This window comes from Chelonia mydas, chromosome 12 (assembly GCF_015237465.2).
Source record: "Chelonia mydas isolate rCheMyd1 chromosome 12, rCheMyd1.pri.v2, whole genome shotgun sequence".
In the NCBI taxonomy this organism is placed as follows: domain Eukaryota; kingdom Metazoa; phylum Chordata; order Testudines; family Cheloniidae; genus Chelonia; species Chelonia mydas.
The window spans coordinates 24363234-24379911 of NC_051252.2; the positions used below are offsets into that span (position 1 = coordinate 24363234).

A 16678-nucleotide genomic window follows, 5' to 3' on the forward strand; every position below is an offset into this window, starting at 1 on the left:
ATGTAATTTATATGGTACTGTCTCTCTGAGATTATGTCATTAGAAATACTAGTTCACACTTTTCTCCTTTATAGGATTCATTTTACTGATGGTTGGTTTAAAAATACACAATGCTTTAAGTTAAGTCACCCTGTATAGTTAAATATTTTCTTAAATCACAAATGATTTTTTCCATTTAATGACAGAATTCCGATCTGTAGCTTATTTTAAAAATCTTTTTACTTTTTTCATGCTGTTTTTGGAAAAGATTATGGGTATGCTTCCCGAAGAGACGAAGGGAGCAGAAGCAATTTTTTTCTAGGTGACTGGCTGGCTGAGTTCCTGTTTGAATTATTTTATAGGCTGCTGGGGTTTTTGTTATATTACTGATTACATATTAGAAAGCCAAGAGACTTGTATAGGGACCTTTACTATTCAAAACTAAATAATAAACAAACATATCTGTATGTCATTGATGTCCCTTAAAAACTTTTCAGTAACTGAATGATCATTCACATACAAACACACTAAAAGTCATGCATGTGAACAGTTGGTCAAAAGTCATGTTCTCCATGAATAAAGCACAATTTGTTACTTCTGACAGAACAATGACACTGCGGAAATAAACCATACAGTAGTATATTTTCTTAACAAATGACTTCAACATGGTTCTCGTACAGCTCAAAATCAGTGTAACTGAAGAGACAAAGTTTACTTTTTCTAGCTGATAAATATCTTATACATGTATTGCAATTTTTTTAAAAATGATTTTACCTTGCACAGGAAAAAATATTCAATATGCAATTTAATGTATCACAAAATTATGCACTGCAAATCTCTTTACCATATTTTCCTCCTCTGAAATTTTGAAAATAAAAATGTTTGCTTTCCAAAATAAAAAGGAAGAAATTTATATTCTCAGGAAAGGTAAAAGCAGAAGGTGGTACACCTTTGGTACAGTGGTGGTGGGGCCGGTCTTACAATGAAAAAATATCCAATATGCAATTTAATGTATCATAAAATTATGCACTGCAAATCTCTACCATGTTTTCCTCCTTTGAAATTTTGAAAATAAAAACATTTATAAATTTCCTCCTTTTTATTTTGGAAAGAATTCTCAGGAAACGTAAAAAGCAGAAGGCGGTACACCTTTGGTACAGTGGTGATGGGGCCGATCTTACAATGATAAGTACAATAAAGAAGGGGTCAGGGAACTTCACATGCAAAATATCATAACCTATGGTAACTTACCTCAATGTCCTGTAGGCTGAATTCCTTTTGATCTTTGAAGTTTGCAGCTCCAGCACTCAGCTCCATCAGCATTTTTGCTATTTCTGGTTTTATTGCTGCCGTGAGCCGACTCGCTGCTTCCATGACATGTTCCTGCACGTCTTTCAGTTGCATAGCTGCCTTTGAATAGTGTGAGTTCCTAAATACACTGCTGAAAAGGTCTGTAAGGAAAGTGCTCGCACGGCAAAACACATTGAGTGCATCCAGATATTTGGAGATTCCCTGCTGGATGTCTGCAATCGGAGTAGTATGGGACACAGGGTGGTTGCAGCTGCCTGCAGCAGCTGAGGAGACCAAAGGGGAAGCCGGGGTAGTGGATGCCAACGGTGCGCTCAGGGTCCTGCCTAGCTCAGGCATTTGATACTGCTGGTGTTGCTGCACTTTTTGCTTGGACCCGCCAAGCAAAAAGCGCCTCTTATAGTCCATTTTACTTTCCTGTGCACTACAGCAATACATAAGTGAGTAGTTGTTCAAAAATTCCTTGGATTAGCAATCAGTTGTCAAATTCCTTCCTCAGAAATGTATTTATGTATAGTAACAGTAGAGGACCGTGTACATATGTTTCATAAAAGGCATTTCAAAAGGGCAGGCGTCTGTATAATCTGTATCAGCAGTGAAAAAGGCAGCAGATTTGCTGACTTAGTATTTTCAGTGTTCAGTGCAGCCCTGCTGCAGTTACAAAGTGAACTCAAAAAGCAAACTGAAGTATCTCAAAAAAAAATTATCTCGTTTAGTATTCCACTCTGTACATAAGATGCACTATGAAGGGAAGAAAGCTAACTCCTATATTTCCTTGCCCGCACTTGTTGACACCTGATGTAAAAGTTCATAAAACGTAAATCATCTTTTAGGAGTAATACCTTAATGGAGCTTTCCAACTAGTAATACCAGGAAGAGTGGAACAAAACCACCGATCAACAGCGATTGTAAAAGCAGTGCAGAGACTCTTTCCTTGAAAAACAAAGTCCTTATGTCAGCAGATCAAAGATCTTCCATGTCTTGACAGATCCAGTCTGTCAAATCAGTTTGTTTGTAGTGTCTCTTCTTAATACTGAAAAAAAAATCTGTTTTGTTTTCTGAAGACTTTGCAAGTACAACTTATTAAGAACTAGAGTGTTTATTATTGCAAGCCTTCTCTTTTCCTTCTGTATGATGAGGTAGTTGTTTCCAATATAACATTAATAAGTGGTGCTTCCAGATTGAGTTTGCCTTCAATTGTAGAGTCTGCAGCAAGAATGCACAAATGTATTTGTAAGGCCTCTAGGTCATTTCCTGTCAGGGGAAGGGAAAAAAGTTAAAAAGGTTATGGAACAATGAGAGGTTTTGTTAAGATTTTAACTCCTACTCTATCCTGGTGCATTTATCTTGGGGTAAGCTGTCAACAGTACATCTGATCAAAACGGGAGAGGGCCATTTACATTAAATTTTTAAAAGAAATGTAACAATTTAATAAAATCAAATTAAATCCAGAACTACTGCATATTTCCTCGTGAGTTATCTCACACTTAATGGATTTATCTTAACTGCCAAACGTAGGACTTGCAGTTCAACAATGGTGCAACTCAAGCACTGGCAGCAACAATGGAGAGCTGTAGCACAGACAGGGCCCTGCAGGTTTTAACCACTGTGGGTATGTCTACACTGCAACGTTAGCCCTAGAACCTGAAATAGCAGACCCTGGTTTTGTTAACCTAGGGCTTGAGAGTCTACAATAATTTGCAACCCCCAGCTAGGAACTGTTGAACCATGGATCCCAACCTAGGGTTCCAGCATCTACATTGCATTATGCAGCTCCAAGTCCAACCACCCATCCCAGACTTTCTAGAGCCCTTCCAAAATGTGGCCGCTCTAGCCCTTTCTTCGTGATGCAGCATGAGAAAACTTGACTGTCCAGAGGACAAAGAAAGTCAGCCTGTGGGAGTGTGGAATACTTTTGCAGGACTCCCAGAGTATGGGTCCAGTGGGGCAGTGTCTACCTGAAAAGCAGTAGGCCTCGAATCGTGGATCCTGACTTGATTCAGGCTCAGACACTCCACCCCTGTGGGGTCCTGGGACCTAGGTTCAGCAGGATGTGTGTGTAGACAAAAGGGAATTAGGCTTGAGCCTGAGTTCAAACGCTAGGCTTACACTGCAGTGTAGACATACCCCTGTGTTGTCTAACACATTTTAATGTATCTGTTTAAGCCGGGGGATGGGGGGCAAACTTTTTGGCCCGAGGGCCACATTTGGTTTCGGAAATTGTATGGAGAGCCGGTTAGGGGAGGCTGTACCCCCCCCATCTGCCTCCCCCCTTGCTTCTCGCTCCCTGACGGCCCCCCCCCAGGACTCCTGCCCCATCCAACCCCCCCCTGTTCCCTGACAGCCCCCCACCACCTCATCCAACCCCCCCCTCCTTCCTGACTGCCCCCCCGGGACCCCAGCCCCCATTCAACCCTCCCCGTTCCCCACCCTCTGACCATTCCGACCCCATCCACACCCCCGCCCCCTGACCACCACCCTGAACTCCCCTGGCCTCTATCCAACCCCCCCGCTCCCTTACCATGCAGCACAGACCACCGGTGCCTGGTGGCACTACAGCCACGCCGCCCAGTGTGTTGCCACCCAGAGTGTTGTGCCAGTGTAGTGTAGTAAATTGCTCTCCCTAACTGCTACCAGTAGCACATTCCTACGTGGAGCAGTTTAATACACTACACCAGCAGCATGGCGTGCTGAGCCTGCAGGGGAGGAGGAACAGCAGGGGAGGGGCCAGAGGCTAGCCTCCCAGGCCAGGAGGCTCAGGGGCCAGGCAGGAGGGTTCCGCGGGCCGGATGCAGCCCACGGGCCATAGTTTGCCCACCTCTGTTTTAAGCGGTAAATATACCCCCCAAAAAGTCTACATCACAATTTGTTGCAGGAATTTGAAGACCCTGTTAGATCCAAAGAACCAGCTAAACTAAACCAATTAAAAAGAACCAACATACACAGATCCTTCATTTTCTTTTAATATTTAAAATTTTGACTCCTGGTGGAATTCTGAGCCACTGCACAAGTGCAGAATCCATGTGCCATGCAAGTGCATAACCTGGTCAAAATCAGTATGTGATGGGGTGGGATCTGAGTTACTACAGAAAATTCTTTTCTGGGTATCTAGCTGGTGAATCTTGCCCATATGCTCAGGGTTTAGCTGATCGCCATATTTGGGTTCGGGAAGGAATTTTCCTCCAGGGCAGATTGGAAGAGGCCCTGGAGGTTTTTCGCCTTCCTCTGTAGCATGGGGCACAGGTCACTTGCTGGAGGATTCTCTGCTCCTTGAAGTCTTTAAACCACGATTTGAGGACTTCAGTAGCTCAGACATAGGTGAGAGGTTTTTCACAGGAGTGGGTGGGTAAGATTCTGTGGCCTGTGTTGTGCAGGAGGTCAGACTAGATGATCATAATGGTCCCTTCTGACCTTAATATCTATGAATCCATGTGTCACACAGAATTTTTTTTTCCTCTGCAGAAAATAAATTCTGCTGGAAAGGTACTGCAGTTATGCTTTTTGCCCACCAGGGGATGCTGTGACACTAGAACAGAGAGCAGCTGCTCATCGGGAAGAGAAGAGGCTGCATTCCTCATAGTGCCCTGCCTGTGGGGCCAGGTCAGGAGGCACAGGACATGGGGGGGATGGACAGCGTGGGGCACATTGGGCTACTGGGGGATCACAGACTGGGGTTCAGAAAGGCTAGTGGGGGACAGACTGGGGTGGGGACTGATTGGGAGTGGAGTTGCAGGGCCACATGATGACTGGGGGAGGGGGTGCAGGGACACATGGAGACATGGGCAGATGTGCCTGACAGAGAGGCTAGGGGTCAGCCACGGTCTGCGTGGGGGAGGCTCCTTAACAATCCCGCGCACCCCCACCCCAAATAAAAACCTGTTCCATACTTCTCTCACCCACACACAATAACCCTCCAAGTTCATTCAACTTCCCACTCCCTCTAGTTGTCTGTTACCCCGACTCCCACAAGCCTTTGCACTGCTTCTGAGGGGGGCGGGAAATATGTTTACGAATTGTACTTTAAATGAATTATTTTTCAAAGTTCTTTATTAATATTCCTATTTGTCCAAAAAACATTTCCTGTATCTTTTTTGTTGTATGTATTATTACAGACATACTTGCTGACAGGTATTCTGAAATAAATTACCAAAATAATTGAAGCTTGCATGACTATATTGTTATTTCGACAAATAAAATATGCAATATTTTAAAAATATTGAGTGCAGAATTTTTAATTTTTTGGTGCAAAATTCCCCCTGGAGTATAAAATAAAATCTTTAAGATATACAAACAACTCCCTTGACCTATCAGTCTATATTCTGTCCCAGTAGTAAAGATCAGCTGAGCAGCTCTGTCAGAGTTCCTTACAATGTACTTTCCAGAACTTTATCAGCAAATGGCCATCACTTTTTGTGGAAACTGCTTCCTCTCACAATCCACCAAAGATGGGTTTTGGCAGTTTTCAGGGTACAATGCCAGGCACGATAATTTGGTCAGACAATAGCTAAACTATTAATAATTATTAACCATACTTTTCTCTCTCTATAAATTTAATCAACTATAGCGCAAGGACAATATACTTGCAGATGCTCTCCTGGGAGCAATAGCGGTTATGATTTATAAATGGTTTCCCATGTTTAATTTTTTTTATGTTTTTTAAAACAGTTCTGATGCTTTAGTGAGGAGCATTTGCATTCTTAAACACATTCCTTTTTCTGTTGACTCAACTTAGTATATGAAAGCTATGACATTTCAAAATTGTTGCAAAAATAGATTTTAGCATTCATTATAATTTTAAGTTTCCACTATTATTTTCATACTCAATAGATTTTTGTTTATTCATGTAAATATTGAAAATGTTTCACATGCACGACTTTTTTGTCAATAACCAACTGCTCACACAGAGAGCAGGGTGTCTCCTAACTGAGGAGGAAGAATGCATCCAAGTACAGTGGGAAGGATAACCTGCCATTAAAATAATGATCAATAAGTATAGTTGTCACCCGAAAGTATTTTCAAGAAACCATAACCAGTAGTGGCTATCGCTGAGATACTGAACAATAATTTAGAAGCCACTTTTAAAAATGTACATGATGCTAGCTTTTTCCATATGCACACTATTACTGCTTTTTGTTTCAAATGTTACACTGAAGCATTAACGCGTGTTTTCAGGGATTATTTTCTCACTCTCAGTCTCCCAATTCAACATTTCAAAATGCAGTGATGTAATTTTTTTTCCTCCTTGCTAGACAAGTTACAATGCCCTGGGGAAAGCTTGATTAAAATGTCAGTTTTCCTGATTGCATACAAATGTACTGAGAACAAGAGAGCGGGTTATCAATTTGTACACACAGTGAATATTTGTGTTACTCTGAAGAGTAAAATGATAACCAACATTTGGCCAAAATCTTAGGATTTTTAAGTATTTTTATTTTTGGAACATTTGTCTGTTTGAAAAAAGATAACAGAATAATCACTTCACTGTCACATTCCCATGTGCTAGTTCAATGCTTTGAATATGACATATGTAGACTTTGCTTTTCAGAATTTTTTGTTGAAGGGGAACTGACACTCATGCTCAGAAAATAAACTACTTCCAAGCAGAAAATTTAGTTATAATTTGGGACTCAAGTTTCACAAAATAACTTTTTCATTCTTATTGAATTTTTAAATAGTGCCATCATGGGTATATCCATAAGTAAAAACAACATAAGACGACCTTTAGGACACCTGGAAGTCCTTAGTACCCTAAAATCATCTAATCTTAATTGTCAAGAATGCTCCAAACCTTACTGTTATTCTTGACATTGAGTATGTGTGTAATACTACATGCATATATTACACACACCACAATTAAATTTGCAACATATATTGCACAAAATAAAAGTGGTTTCAGAGTAACAGCCGTGTTAGTCTGTATTCGCAAAAAGAAAAGGAGTACTTGTGGCACCTTAGAGACTAACCAATTTATTTGAGCATAAGCTTTCGTGAGCTACAGCTCACTTCATCGGATGCAAGTGAATAATAAAAATAAAGTAAAAAAATAAAATAAATAAATAAATAAAAATAATAAAAAAATAAAAGTGAACGATCTTTCCACTCTGCCTTTTCTCTCTTTCTATAGCTTTTCTTCAGTCCATAACATTGTTTTCACTCATTTTTTTTCATGCTATTGTTTGAGTCCATGAATCCAGTGTAACTCTGAAAAATCTGTAGGCTCCATATTACAACAGTTTGCACATTATAGTCAGCCATCTCCTGCCATTTTAGAAAGAACTCAAAGGATTTCATTATGACTATGCAAGAACAGCATATTAACAGTCAAAAATGTAAATATCCAGTTTGTACTACACTTTGGAGACAACGGTGATATTCATAAAAATGAGCCGGAGGAGGAAGTTAGTCCCAGAAAAATCTATAACTGCAAATCAAAGTTGAATTCCTTGATGTATGTATTTATAGTAAAATTACTTTGTCTATGTACTATTAACATAAAACAATAGATTTACAGATATGGGAATCTATAAGTTGAAAAATAAATAAGGCTCAGAGTGGATACTGACTGAAAGCAAATCTATTTCAGGCAGTCACTTCCATTTAGTATCCGAGTAAGAGGTTTGTAGACTAATCTTGTGAAATCTGTGGATCATTAAAGTGACATTCCATATTAAAAAAAAAAGGGGGGGGGGGGCTCTGACTAGTGTTCTGAAACTGATGTGATGGAATTCTCAATGGGGTCTATTATCCTCTCAGTGTGTTAGGAGTTATGGTCATAACTCATACATAAGAATGAGATATGATATGAGTGTCTGGCAACTCAAGCACATTTTTGTAAGTCTCTTAAAAAGACCATCCTATTTCCAAATGGTGTACTAGGGTGTTTTATTTTATTTTAGATTTGTAAGACATGTGCCCGTCAGTTTCTAGGTACATTCATTGTAGTTTAAGAAGTCAAATCTGTATGTAACTAAGTTCAGCTAACTCCTCAAAAGAGAACTCCAAGCCAAAAAGAAGAGGGGGGAAAAAACCGCCTCCCCCCAAAAGAAAAAAACACCATACGACCCAGTCAGACTACTTACTCAGCAAAAGTCTGAGCAAACAAAGCCTGCTGCAGGGCCTGAAGGTCAGCAAACTGCCTGACTCAAGGGCCTCCCAAAGAGCATACACCTGGCCAAATTCCACAATATAAATCCTGTGTGAACCCAAAATCATCCCACTGATATCAGTGGAGTTATTCAGACTTCACAAGAATGAAAAAATAAAATTTACACACCAGCCCCTGCTCCTCCATCCCCAGAACTCAAAATCGGGAAATTTATGAATGTGCATCTCAGCTGCCTGAACTATTAATACGAATGGGTGGGAAGGCAGAGTGGAAAGGAAAAGCTTTTGGATCAGACCTAAAATAGGTAGCAGTCAGGATCCAAACCTTAAGGCTTCCTAGATCAACACCTAGAATTCCGATTAAAAACAAGTTGGTAGCCAGGGAAATCTATGATGTCTACAGCAGGGATCGGCAACTTTTGGCACACAGCCTGCCAGGGTAAGCCCCCTGGCGGGCCGGACCAGTTTGTTTACTTGCTGCGTCCGCAGGTTCGGCCAATCACGGCTCCCACGGGCCACGGTTTGCCGCTCCCGCATTGGCCTGGGATGGTGAACCGTGGCCAGTGGGAGCCGCGATCGGCTGAACCTGCAGACGCAGCAAGTAAACAAACCGACCCGGCCCGCCAGGGGGCTTACCCTGGCAGGTCGTGTGCCAAAGGTTGCTGATCCCTGGTCTACAGCATAAGTGTAATAAATTCAACATGAGAAGAAACCATTACTAACCCATTCTGTAACTGTTGTTCTTCAAGACGTGTTGAAGTGGAACAGACGTGTACACACGTGTGCATGCCCAGTGCACTGTTGTTGGAGCTTTTTCCCCTCAGTAGTACCTGTTGGGGCAGTGCACGCAATCCTCTGCGGCCCTGCACTACTAAAACGGCAGAGCCATTCCTAACCCCCACAGTTCCTTTTTAACTGAACAGACTCTGGAAACACATTTAAGAACAACAGTTATGGAATACGTTAGTAACCATTTCTTCTTCTTTGAATGATTGCACATGTCCATTCCACTTCAGATAACTCACAAGCAGGTCAATCTGGAGATGGGATTGGAATCTACCTCAATAATGATCAAAGGACTACCTGTCTAAATCTGGCATCTTCTCTAGATTCCTGAGAGATGGCACACTGGGAGGAAAGGTATGCACTGAAGACCAAGTTGCAATTCTACAAATGTCCAAAATACACACCTGGACTAGAAAGGCAGCAGAGGCTGTGTGAGATCCAGTTGAATGTGCTAGCTCCCTGTTCAGAAAAGTTGCATACGTTTGTTCTATGAAATAGCCAATGTAAGAAGAGAGACATCTTGAGATTCTTTGAGAAGAGACCAAAAGTCCCTTTAAATTGTCCTTGCAATTGTTTGTGGCAATTGCAGACAAGTTGAATGGTTTAGTCCTGCCCAAGTACTATACTAACACTCCCTTAACATATAATGTGTGGAGTCTTTTTTCATCCTTATGAGAATTAGGTTTTGGGAAGAAAGTTGGTATATATATTGCCTGACTGATGTGGAAGTCAGACACCAGTTTGGTGACAAACTTCAGATGATGTCATAGGTATACTTGTCCTTGCAGACGGCTATACACAGAGGTCCAGAGATTTGAGCATGTAATTCATCCTCTCTCCTGGCTGTGATGAGAACTACCAAAAAGGCTACCTTGTCTGAACATGTAGCTAACAGCTCAAAGGGATGATCCACTAGCTTTGCCAATATGAGGTTCGAGTCCAAAGGGGGAAACAGGAGCCTTTACTTGGGGATATCACTGGTCCAGGCCCTTCAAAAACCTGACTGATGTGGGATTGGAAAAAAAGAGTGATTACCAACTGGAAGGTGGAAAGCAGAGTTAGCTGCCAGGCAGTGTTCCCTCTAATTTTTTTATGTCCATGTGCAGAATGAATTTTATTATGTGCACTAATATGGAGGTGATGTGTGGCGGGGTGGGGCAGAGAGTTGGGGTGTAGGGGGGTGAGGGTTCTGGCTGGGGGTATGAGGGTTCTGGGATGGGGCCAGGAATGAGGGGTTTGGAGTGCAGGAGGGGGCTCAGGGCTAAGGCAGTGTGTTGGGGTGTGAGGGCTAGGGCAGGGGGTTGGAGTATGTGGGGGTGAAGGCTCTGGCTGGGGGTGCAGGCTCTGGGGTGAGGCCAGGGATGAGGAGTTTGGGGTACAGGCTGCCCCGAGGCTGCGGCGGGGAGAGAGGCGCTTCTCCCTGCCTGCACGGCCCTTGATAGCCTGCTGCACATCTGCGCAGCTTAGAGGGAATTTAGCTGCCAGGTGGACCCTGATGGAACTAATGGCCAGATCTTGCTGTTTCAGATATAATAAATAGTCCGGCTCTTGTTGTACTGAAGCCCAGACCAGAGAAATTCCTTTCTGCAGGGACCAGATGGAGACTCTCTTATATTCTGTCAAGTAAATACACCCAGTAGAAGGTTTTCTTCTATTCAAGAGCAAGTCTTGCACCCACTCCGAACATATCTCCTGAGGTTGGCAGCTGAAGGGCCTCTAGGTTGGGACAGAGGACACAACTGTGGTCCTGTGAGATCAAGTCCAGATCCAGCAGTAGTATGAAAGGAGACTTTTCTGAGAGGCTCAGCAGAATGGAAGACTAGGTTGGTGAGGCCACACTAGTGCTATGAGTATCACTTGGGTGTGGTCCTACTTAATTTTTAACAACACCCTGGATAGCAGTGGAACAGGAGGGAATGAGTACAGAAGCTTGTCCGTCCAGGGCAACAGGAAAGTGTCCAAGAGAGATCCTGGACCCTGACCTGCTCGTCAACAAAACCGATGACACATCCTGTTGATTTGAGGCTCTGAGGATAAGACAAGAAGCAATGGGCTTAAATTGCAGCAAGGGAGGTTTAGGTTGGACATTAGAAAAAACTAAAAACTTCCTATCAGGGTGGTTAATCACTGGAATAAATTGCCTAGGGAGGTTGTGGAATCTCCATCATTGGAGATTTTTAAGAGCAGGTTAGACAAACACCTGTCAGGGATGGTCTAGATAATGCTTAGTACGGCCATGAATGTAGGGGACTAGACTAGATGACCTCTCAAGGTCCCTTCCAGTCCTATGATTTTGGTTAAAAATGCCCCATAGTTGGAAAATGAACCTGACTACGCCTGGGCAAAGAGACCACTTGTGGTGGCTGGTGAAAGACCTGCTCTACCAGACTGTTTTGGATGCCTGGAAGGTGGGAGACTTTGAGGGGGATTGAATTGGTGATACAAAAGTCCCACAGCAGCACTGCCTCCTGGCATAGCAGAGTCACTCTCCCATTCCTTGCCTATTCACATAGAACATGGCTGCTGTATTGTCTGTAAGTACTAGCAAATTCTGTCCGCTGTTATGGGGAAGGATAGTATGACAAACGAGTTGAATGGCTCTCAATTCTCCTATATTTATGTGGAGAGTTAAAACCTAGGTAGACCCCCAACCTAGTGTGGAAATGTCCATAAATAAGGTCAAAGTAGGTTGAGGAGGAGCAAACAGATTGGATGGGTGTGTCCACCAGTCCAGAGAGGCTACGATTTGTGTAGGCAACCAAACAACTGTGTTCAGATGATAAAGTGGTAAGTACACCAAGCTCAGCCATCTTTGCAGATCCTTGAGGTGAAGCCTGGAATGCCGAACTATGTAAGTACATGAGGCCATATGTCACAGAAGGCTGAGGCAATTCGTTACTGTTGTGGCAGGGTGGGCCTTCAGAACTAAAGAAATGGCCATGATAGTCTGGAAACTGGTTTGTGGGAGGAAGGCCTTGGTTTCCATAGTGTCCAAGGCTGCTCCTTTGAACTCTATCCCTTGTACAGGTGACAGAGTTGATTCTTCCTCGTTGATGAGCTATCCTAGTGTGCCGAAGATGTACTGGATCACAACCATGCTGGACAGTACTTGGCCCTTGGACTAACCTCTCACCAATCAATAATCCAGGCAAGAGGATGAATTCTTGATTTCCTCAGGATCACCACCACCATTGCCAAGCACTTTGTGAACACACATGGGGCTGTGGACAGGCCACATGGCAGGACTGTGAACTGGTAGTGGGACCGGTTGACCAAAAACCTGAGGAATTTCCAGTGGCTTTGATGTATTGTCACATGGAAATACTCATTATTTAAGTCAAGGGCAGCATACTAGTCACCAGGATCAAGGGAAGAGATAATGGAAGCCAGTGTAACTATATGAAACAAATTTTCTTTAGGTCTTTGTTAACCTGTTGCAAGTCTAGTATAGATCTTAGACCTCATTTTGCTTTTAGGATAAGGATATAGTGCAAATAAAAACCCCTCCCCCTTTGAAGTTCAGGAAACTCCTCTATGGCTCCCAACCAGAGGAGAGAATGAAGCTTGAATCATCTATGCATTGTAATGGCCATGGCTCTATCCACAGCATCCAAAGCAGCTTGAAGCAAGGGCCTGGCTACTAACTTTTCCTTGTCCACCATAGCAAGAAACTCTTGTACCACCTCCTCTGGCAACTTGTCCATAAATTTTAAAATGTTATCCCCAACGTTTAAGTTATAGCAAGTCAGCAATGCTTGCTGATTGGCAATCCTGAGCTGCAGCTCAGCTGTCAGTTTCCTGCCAAAGAGACCAAGCTTCTTTGCATCTTTTGACTTTGGGGTAGATGCTTGCTCACCCCAGTGCTCTCTCTCATTGACACGAGACAACTAAAGACCCTCAAGGGGGGTCATTGTAAAAATGTTCAAAACCTTGTGAGGGAACATAATACCTCTGCTCGGTTCTTTTTGCTGTGGGAGGTAGGGAAGATGGAGTTTGCCACAGCACTTTGGTGAGCTCCAGAATAGCCTCATTAATAGGGAGCAACACTCAAGAAGGTCCCACAGTTGCCAAGATATCAACCAATCTGTGAGATGTCTCTTGAACCACTGCCACCTGAATATCTAAGGCAGAAGCCACTCTTATTAGAAGGTCCTGGTAGGCCTGGTAATCATCCATTGGAGACATGGAACACCCTGACACTACAGCCTCGACAGATTATGAGGAGGAAGACACCAGGGCTGGGTGAGGTGGAGCTTCCCCCAATTCTTGCAAGAGGGAGCAGTTTCACCAGAGCAGATTGTTCAATTCCAGTCCCGAGCCCAATACTAGGAATGATTTCCTATTGCTCAGCAGGGAGGACCGCAACATCTACTAGAGGAATTACAATGGGGAGGGTGTGGAAATTACCTGGAGTCAAGTGGAACCCCTCAAGGGTTTCAAAATGGCCACTGGTATAGTCCCGAAACCCAATTCCTTCCCGACCATGGAACACTACTGATCAGCCGAGAAGGAGCTTCTGCTGGGTGCCAGGGATGGTAACTGCTCGGAGGGAAGCAGGTGACTAATGTGATGCAGCCATGACATGTATGAGGCGACTTTCTACTCGGATGATGAAACAGATTCATCTGAACAAGGAAGAACTGTTCCTGTTGGTGCCTGGAGTCTGGAGAAAAGGGCACTGGTGATATCATTGCCGGTTTGCCTCTTGAGGGCACCATACACGGAGGTACTAGACTGTCCATTGGTGCCCCTGGTGCAGGATGCTCAACTTCAGTAGATGGCAAATCCTGAGAAGTGATTGTTGGTGCCAGGCAGGATAATTCTTGACCCTCCAGTGAAACCGGTACCAACAGACTCAGCAGCCTATGCTTCATATATTGACAGCACTAGGATGGTCTCTTGCAGCTGTGGAGCCAATGAAGACTGCACGGCTGAGCCAGATGCTGCTGCCTTAGGAGTCTGTCTCAATGAGACTGGTATCCGCATCAGAGTCAACGACCCTGCCTGAGCAGTTATCTGCACCAGCAAGTGCCTCGGCATTGAGTGCACTCTACCCTCGTTGCAGCATGTTTTCTGGACGGTAGTGTTAGGGACCTCAATCTCCCAGATACTGAATCCTTCAACACAGTCTTTTGGAGCCTCTTCCTCAGTACCGGAGAAGGAGACCGGCACTGAGAGTCTGTCAAAACAGGAGTGCTCCTAACCAAAGCAGACATGCTTGGGACCCACCCCAAATAGGGAGGCTCAGAGTGTGAGCCCAGGGCTGCCTCCATCAGAAGATGTTTTAGTCTGACTTCCCTGTCCGTTTTAGTTCTGGTCTTAAAGTCCTGCAGATTTGGCACCTGTCTCTGACATGAGCCTCTCCTAGGCACTTCAAGCACCTGGAGTGTGAATCACTAGCCAGCCTCGGCTTCTTGCATGCATCATAGGGCTTGAAGCCTCGGAACCGAGGAATTCCTTAGCATCGGGTTCCAATACCCAAACGGTGGGAGCTGAAGAGTACAAAAAAATTACCTCAATAAAGGAAACCTACTACGTAGCTATTCTAACACTAAAACTATTAACTATTAATGAGCACACATACTATATATAAATGTAGAACAAGGGAAACTAGTGGTAGCAACAACCATCACGGACAGTAAGAAGGAACTGGGGGTGGATTTGGGAGCAGCTCTGCCCTTCATACCATCGCACAGCAGCGTGAGGCAATAGAGGGCCCGAGCACCAGCCTGACAGGTGCTGCTGAGGGGAAAAATCTCTGACAACAGAGCACTGGGCACGCACCTACATGAAATGAAATGCACATGTGCAGTCACAAAGAAAAAACAGCATTTATTAGATATTTTTGTTTACATGGGAGCAGTCTTAAAGTGTAGCCACATGTGCAGCATATTGGAAATAACCAAGAGATGGTAAAATGTAGCAAATCTTCAGTCACATGGAAAAGTCAGTGTCCTGGTCAGGTGGTAGGGGAGTGCCTAGTGAGGGAGGAGGAATGGGTTTTCTTGGTTTGTTTTTTGTTTTTTAAACTTTTGGCTACCCCTCCTTTGTGGGAAAACAGTCGTAGTCGTCAAGGATCCAGATGAACTGGTATGGACACCCTGAACATTATTTCTTTTAGATGAAGTTTCAGGCTCCTAGAAAATACGTAGGTTAAGGGAACAACTTAAAAAAAAAGTAATACCATCCATGTCTATTTTATAAAAATAGTAAGAATGAAAAGGAAAAACTTCCAACTACAGAAAAAAGGATGTTTTGGGTTTGAAGAGACATTAGTATTATAACTTTGAAACTAAATGGCTTTGATCTTTTGTTGTGTAGCTGGGTTTTGGTTTTCTGTTTTTACAGTATCCTGAGTTAAACCATGTATATTAAATCCACAGCTATAGAGCAAGTTTAGCCTCTACAGCAGGGGTAGTCAATAGGTGGATCGCAGGCCAAATCCGCTAGATGCTTTTGAATGGACCCTGAAATCTTTTTAATTACTGATTATCATTATTGGGTTTTTTTAATCATTTTCTCTGGAGTCTGGACCTTGACTATACCTTGAACAAGAAATCTTGACTTCAGCAAAAAACAATTGAGTCCCCCTGCACTCTACTGAATAGGTATACTCTTCTAAAGTGCTGACAAGGACATTAACACCAATATGTACCAGAAGTGAAATGGAATAAATATTAAATTAGCATTCAAAAGGCAAATTTCAACCCCATTTTTCCACTGATGCTATTTCAATTCTACTTTCAATCCGAACTTCTCCAGTACTCTCAACTTGAGAATTAGTAGTGCCAACAGCATGATGATTACAATTTGGATCACAAAATAATGGAATTTCTGACTGATAAGTAACATCAATAAATGTAATTCTGCAAAGGTAGATCAGCACAAAGCTTCACTACAGGGATAGTGATGTAATTCAAAAATATAAAAGAGGTAAAAAAGCAACAACAAAAACAATTACCCCCTACCTTTCATAACTGTTGTTCTTTGAGATGTGTTGCTCCTGTCCATTCCATTCTAGGTGTGTGCACACCCACGTGCAGTCAGAGATTTTTGCCTTAGCTATATCCATAGGGTCAGCTGTGGTGCCCTCTTAGGAGCCGCCAACCCTACGTCCTCTCAGTTCCTTCTTGCTAACAACTCCAACAGAGAGGTAGGAGGGCGGGTAATGGAATGGACATGAGCAACACATCTTGAAGAACAACAGCTAAGAAAGGTAGGTAACTGTTTTTTCTTCTTTGAGTGCTTCTTCATGTCGATTCCATTCTAGGTGACTCACAAGCAGTATCCCTGGAGGTGGGCTTTGAGTTCACGGTGGTGCGGCTTGCAACACTGCTCTACTGAAGCCAGCTTTGTCTTGGGCTTGCTGGGTAAGCACATAATGAGATGTACACGTGTGGATAGATGACCAGGTAATGGCCCTGCAGATATCTTGAATAGGCCCTTGAGCCAGGAAGGCCACCGATGAGGCTTGTGCTCTAGTCGAGTGGGCAGTTACAAT

The 16678-nt window shown here is 43.2% G+C and overlaps 1 protein-coding gene across 4 annotated transcripts in view; it reads right to left on the minus strand.

Annotated features, from left to right (window-relative positions):
• Window positions 1–16678, minus strand: part of GARRE1 (granule associated Rac and RHOG effector 1) — a 112302-nt gene that overhangs the window by 58792 nt on the left and 36832 nt on the right. For 2 of the 4 annotated variants that reach the window (XM_037877771.1, XM_037877772.2), the window contains exon 2: window positions 1231–2541. The exons of the other annotated variants lie outside the window; for them this stretch is intronic. In XM_037877771.1, coding sequence (XP_037733699.1) covers window positions 1231–1725 — 495 coding nt within the window. In that variant the 5' untranslated portion in view covers window positions 1726–2541. The remainder of the gene's footprint in view (window positions 1–1230; window positions 2542–16678) is intronic. 4 annotated transcript variants of the gene reach the window in all.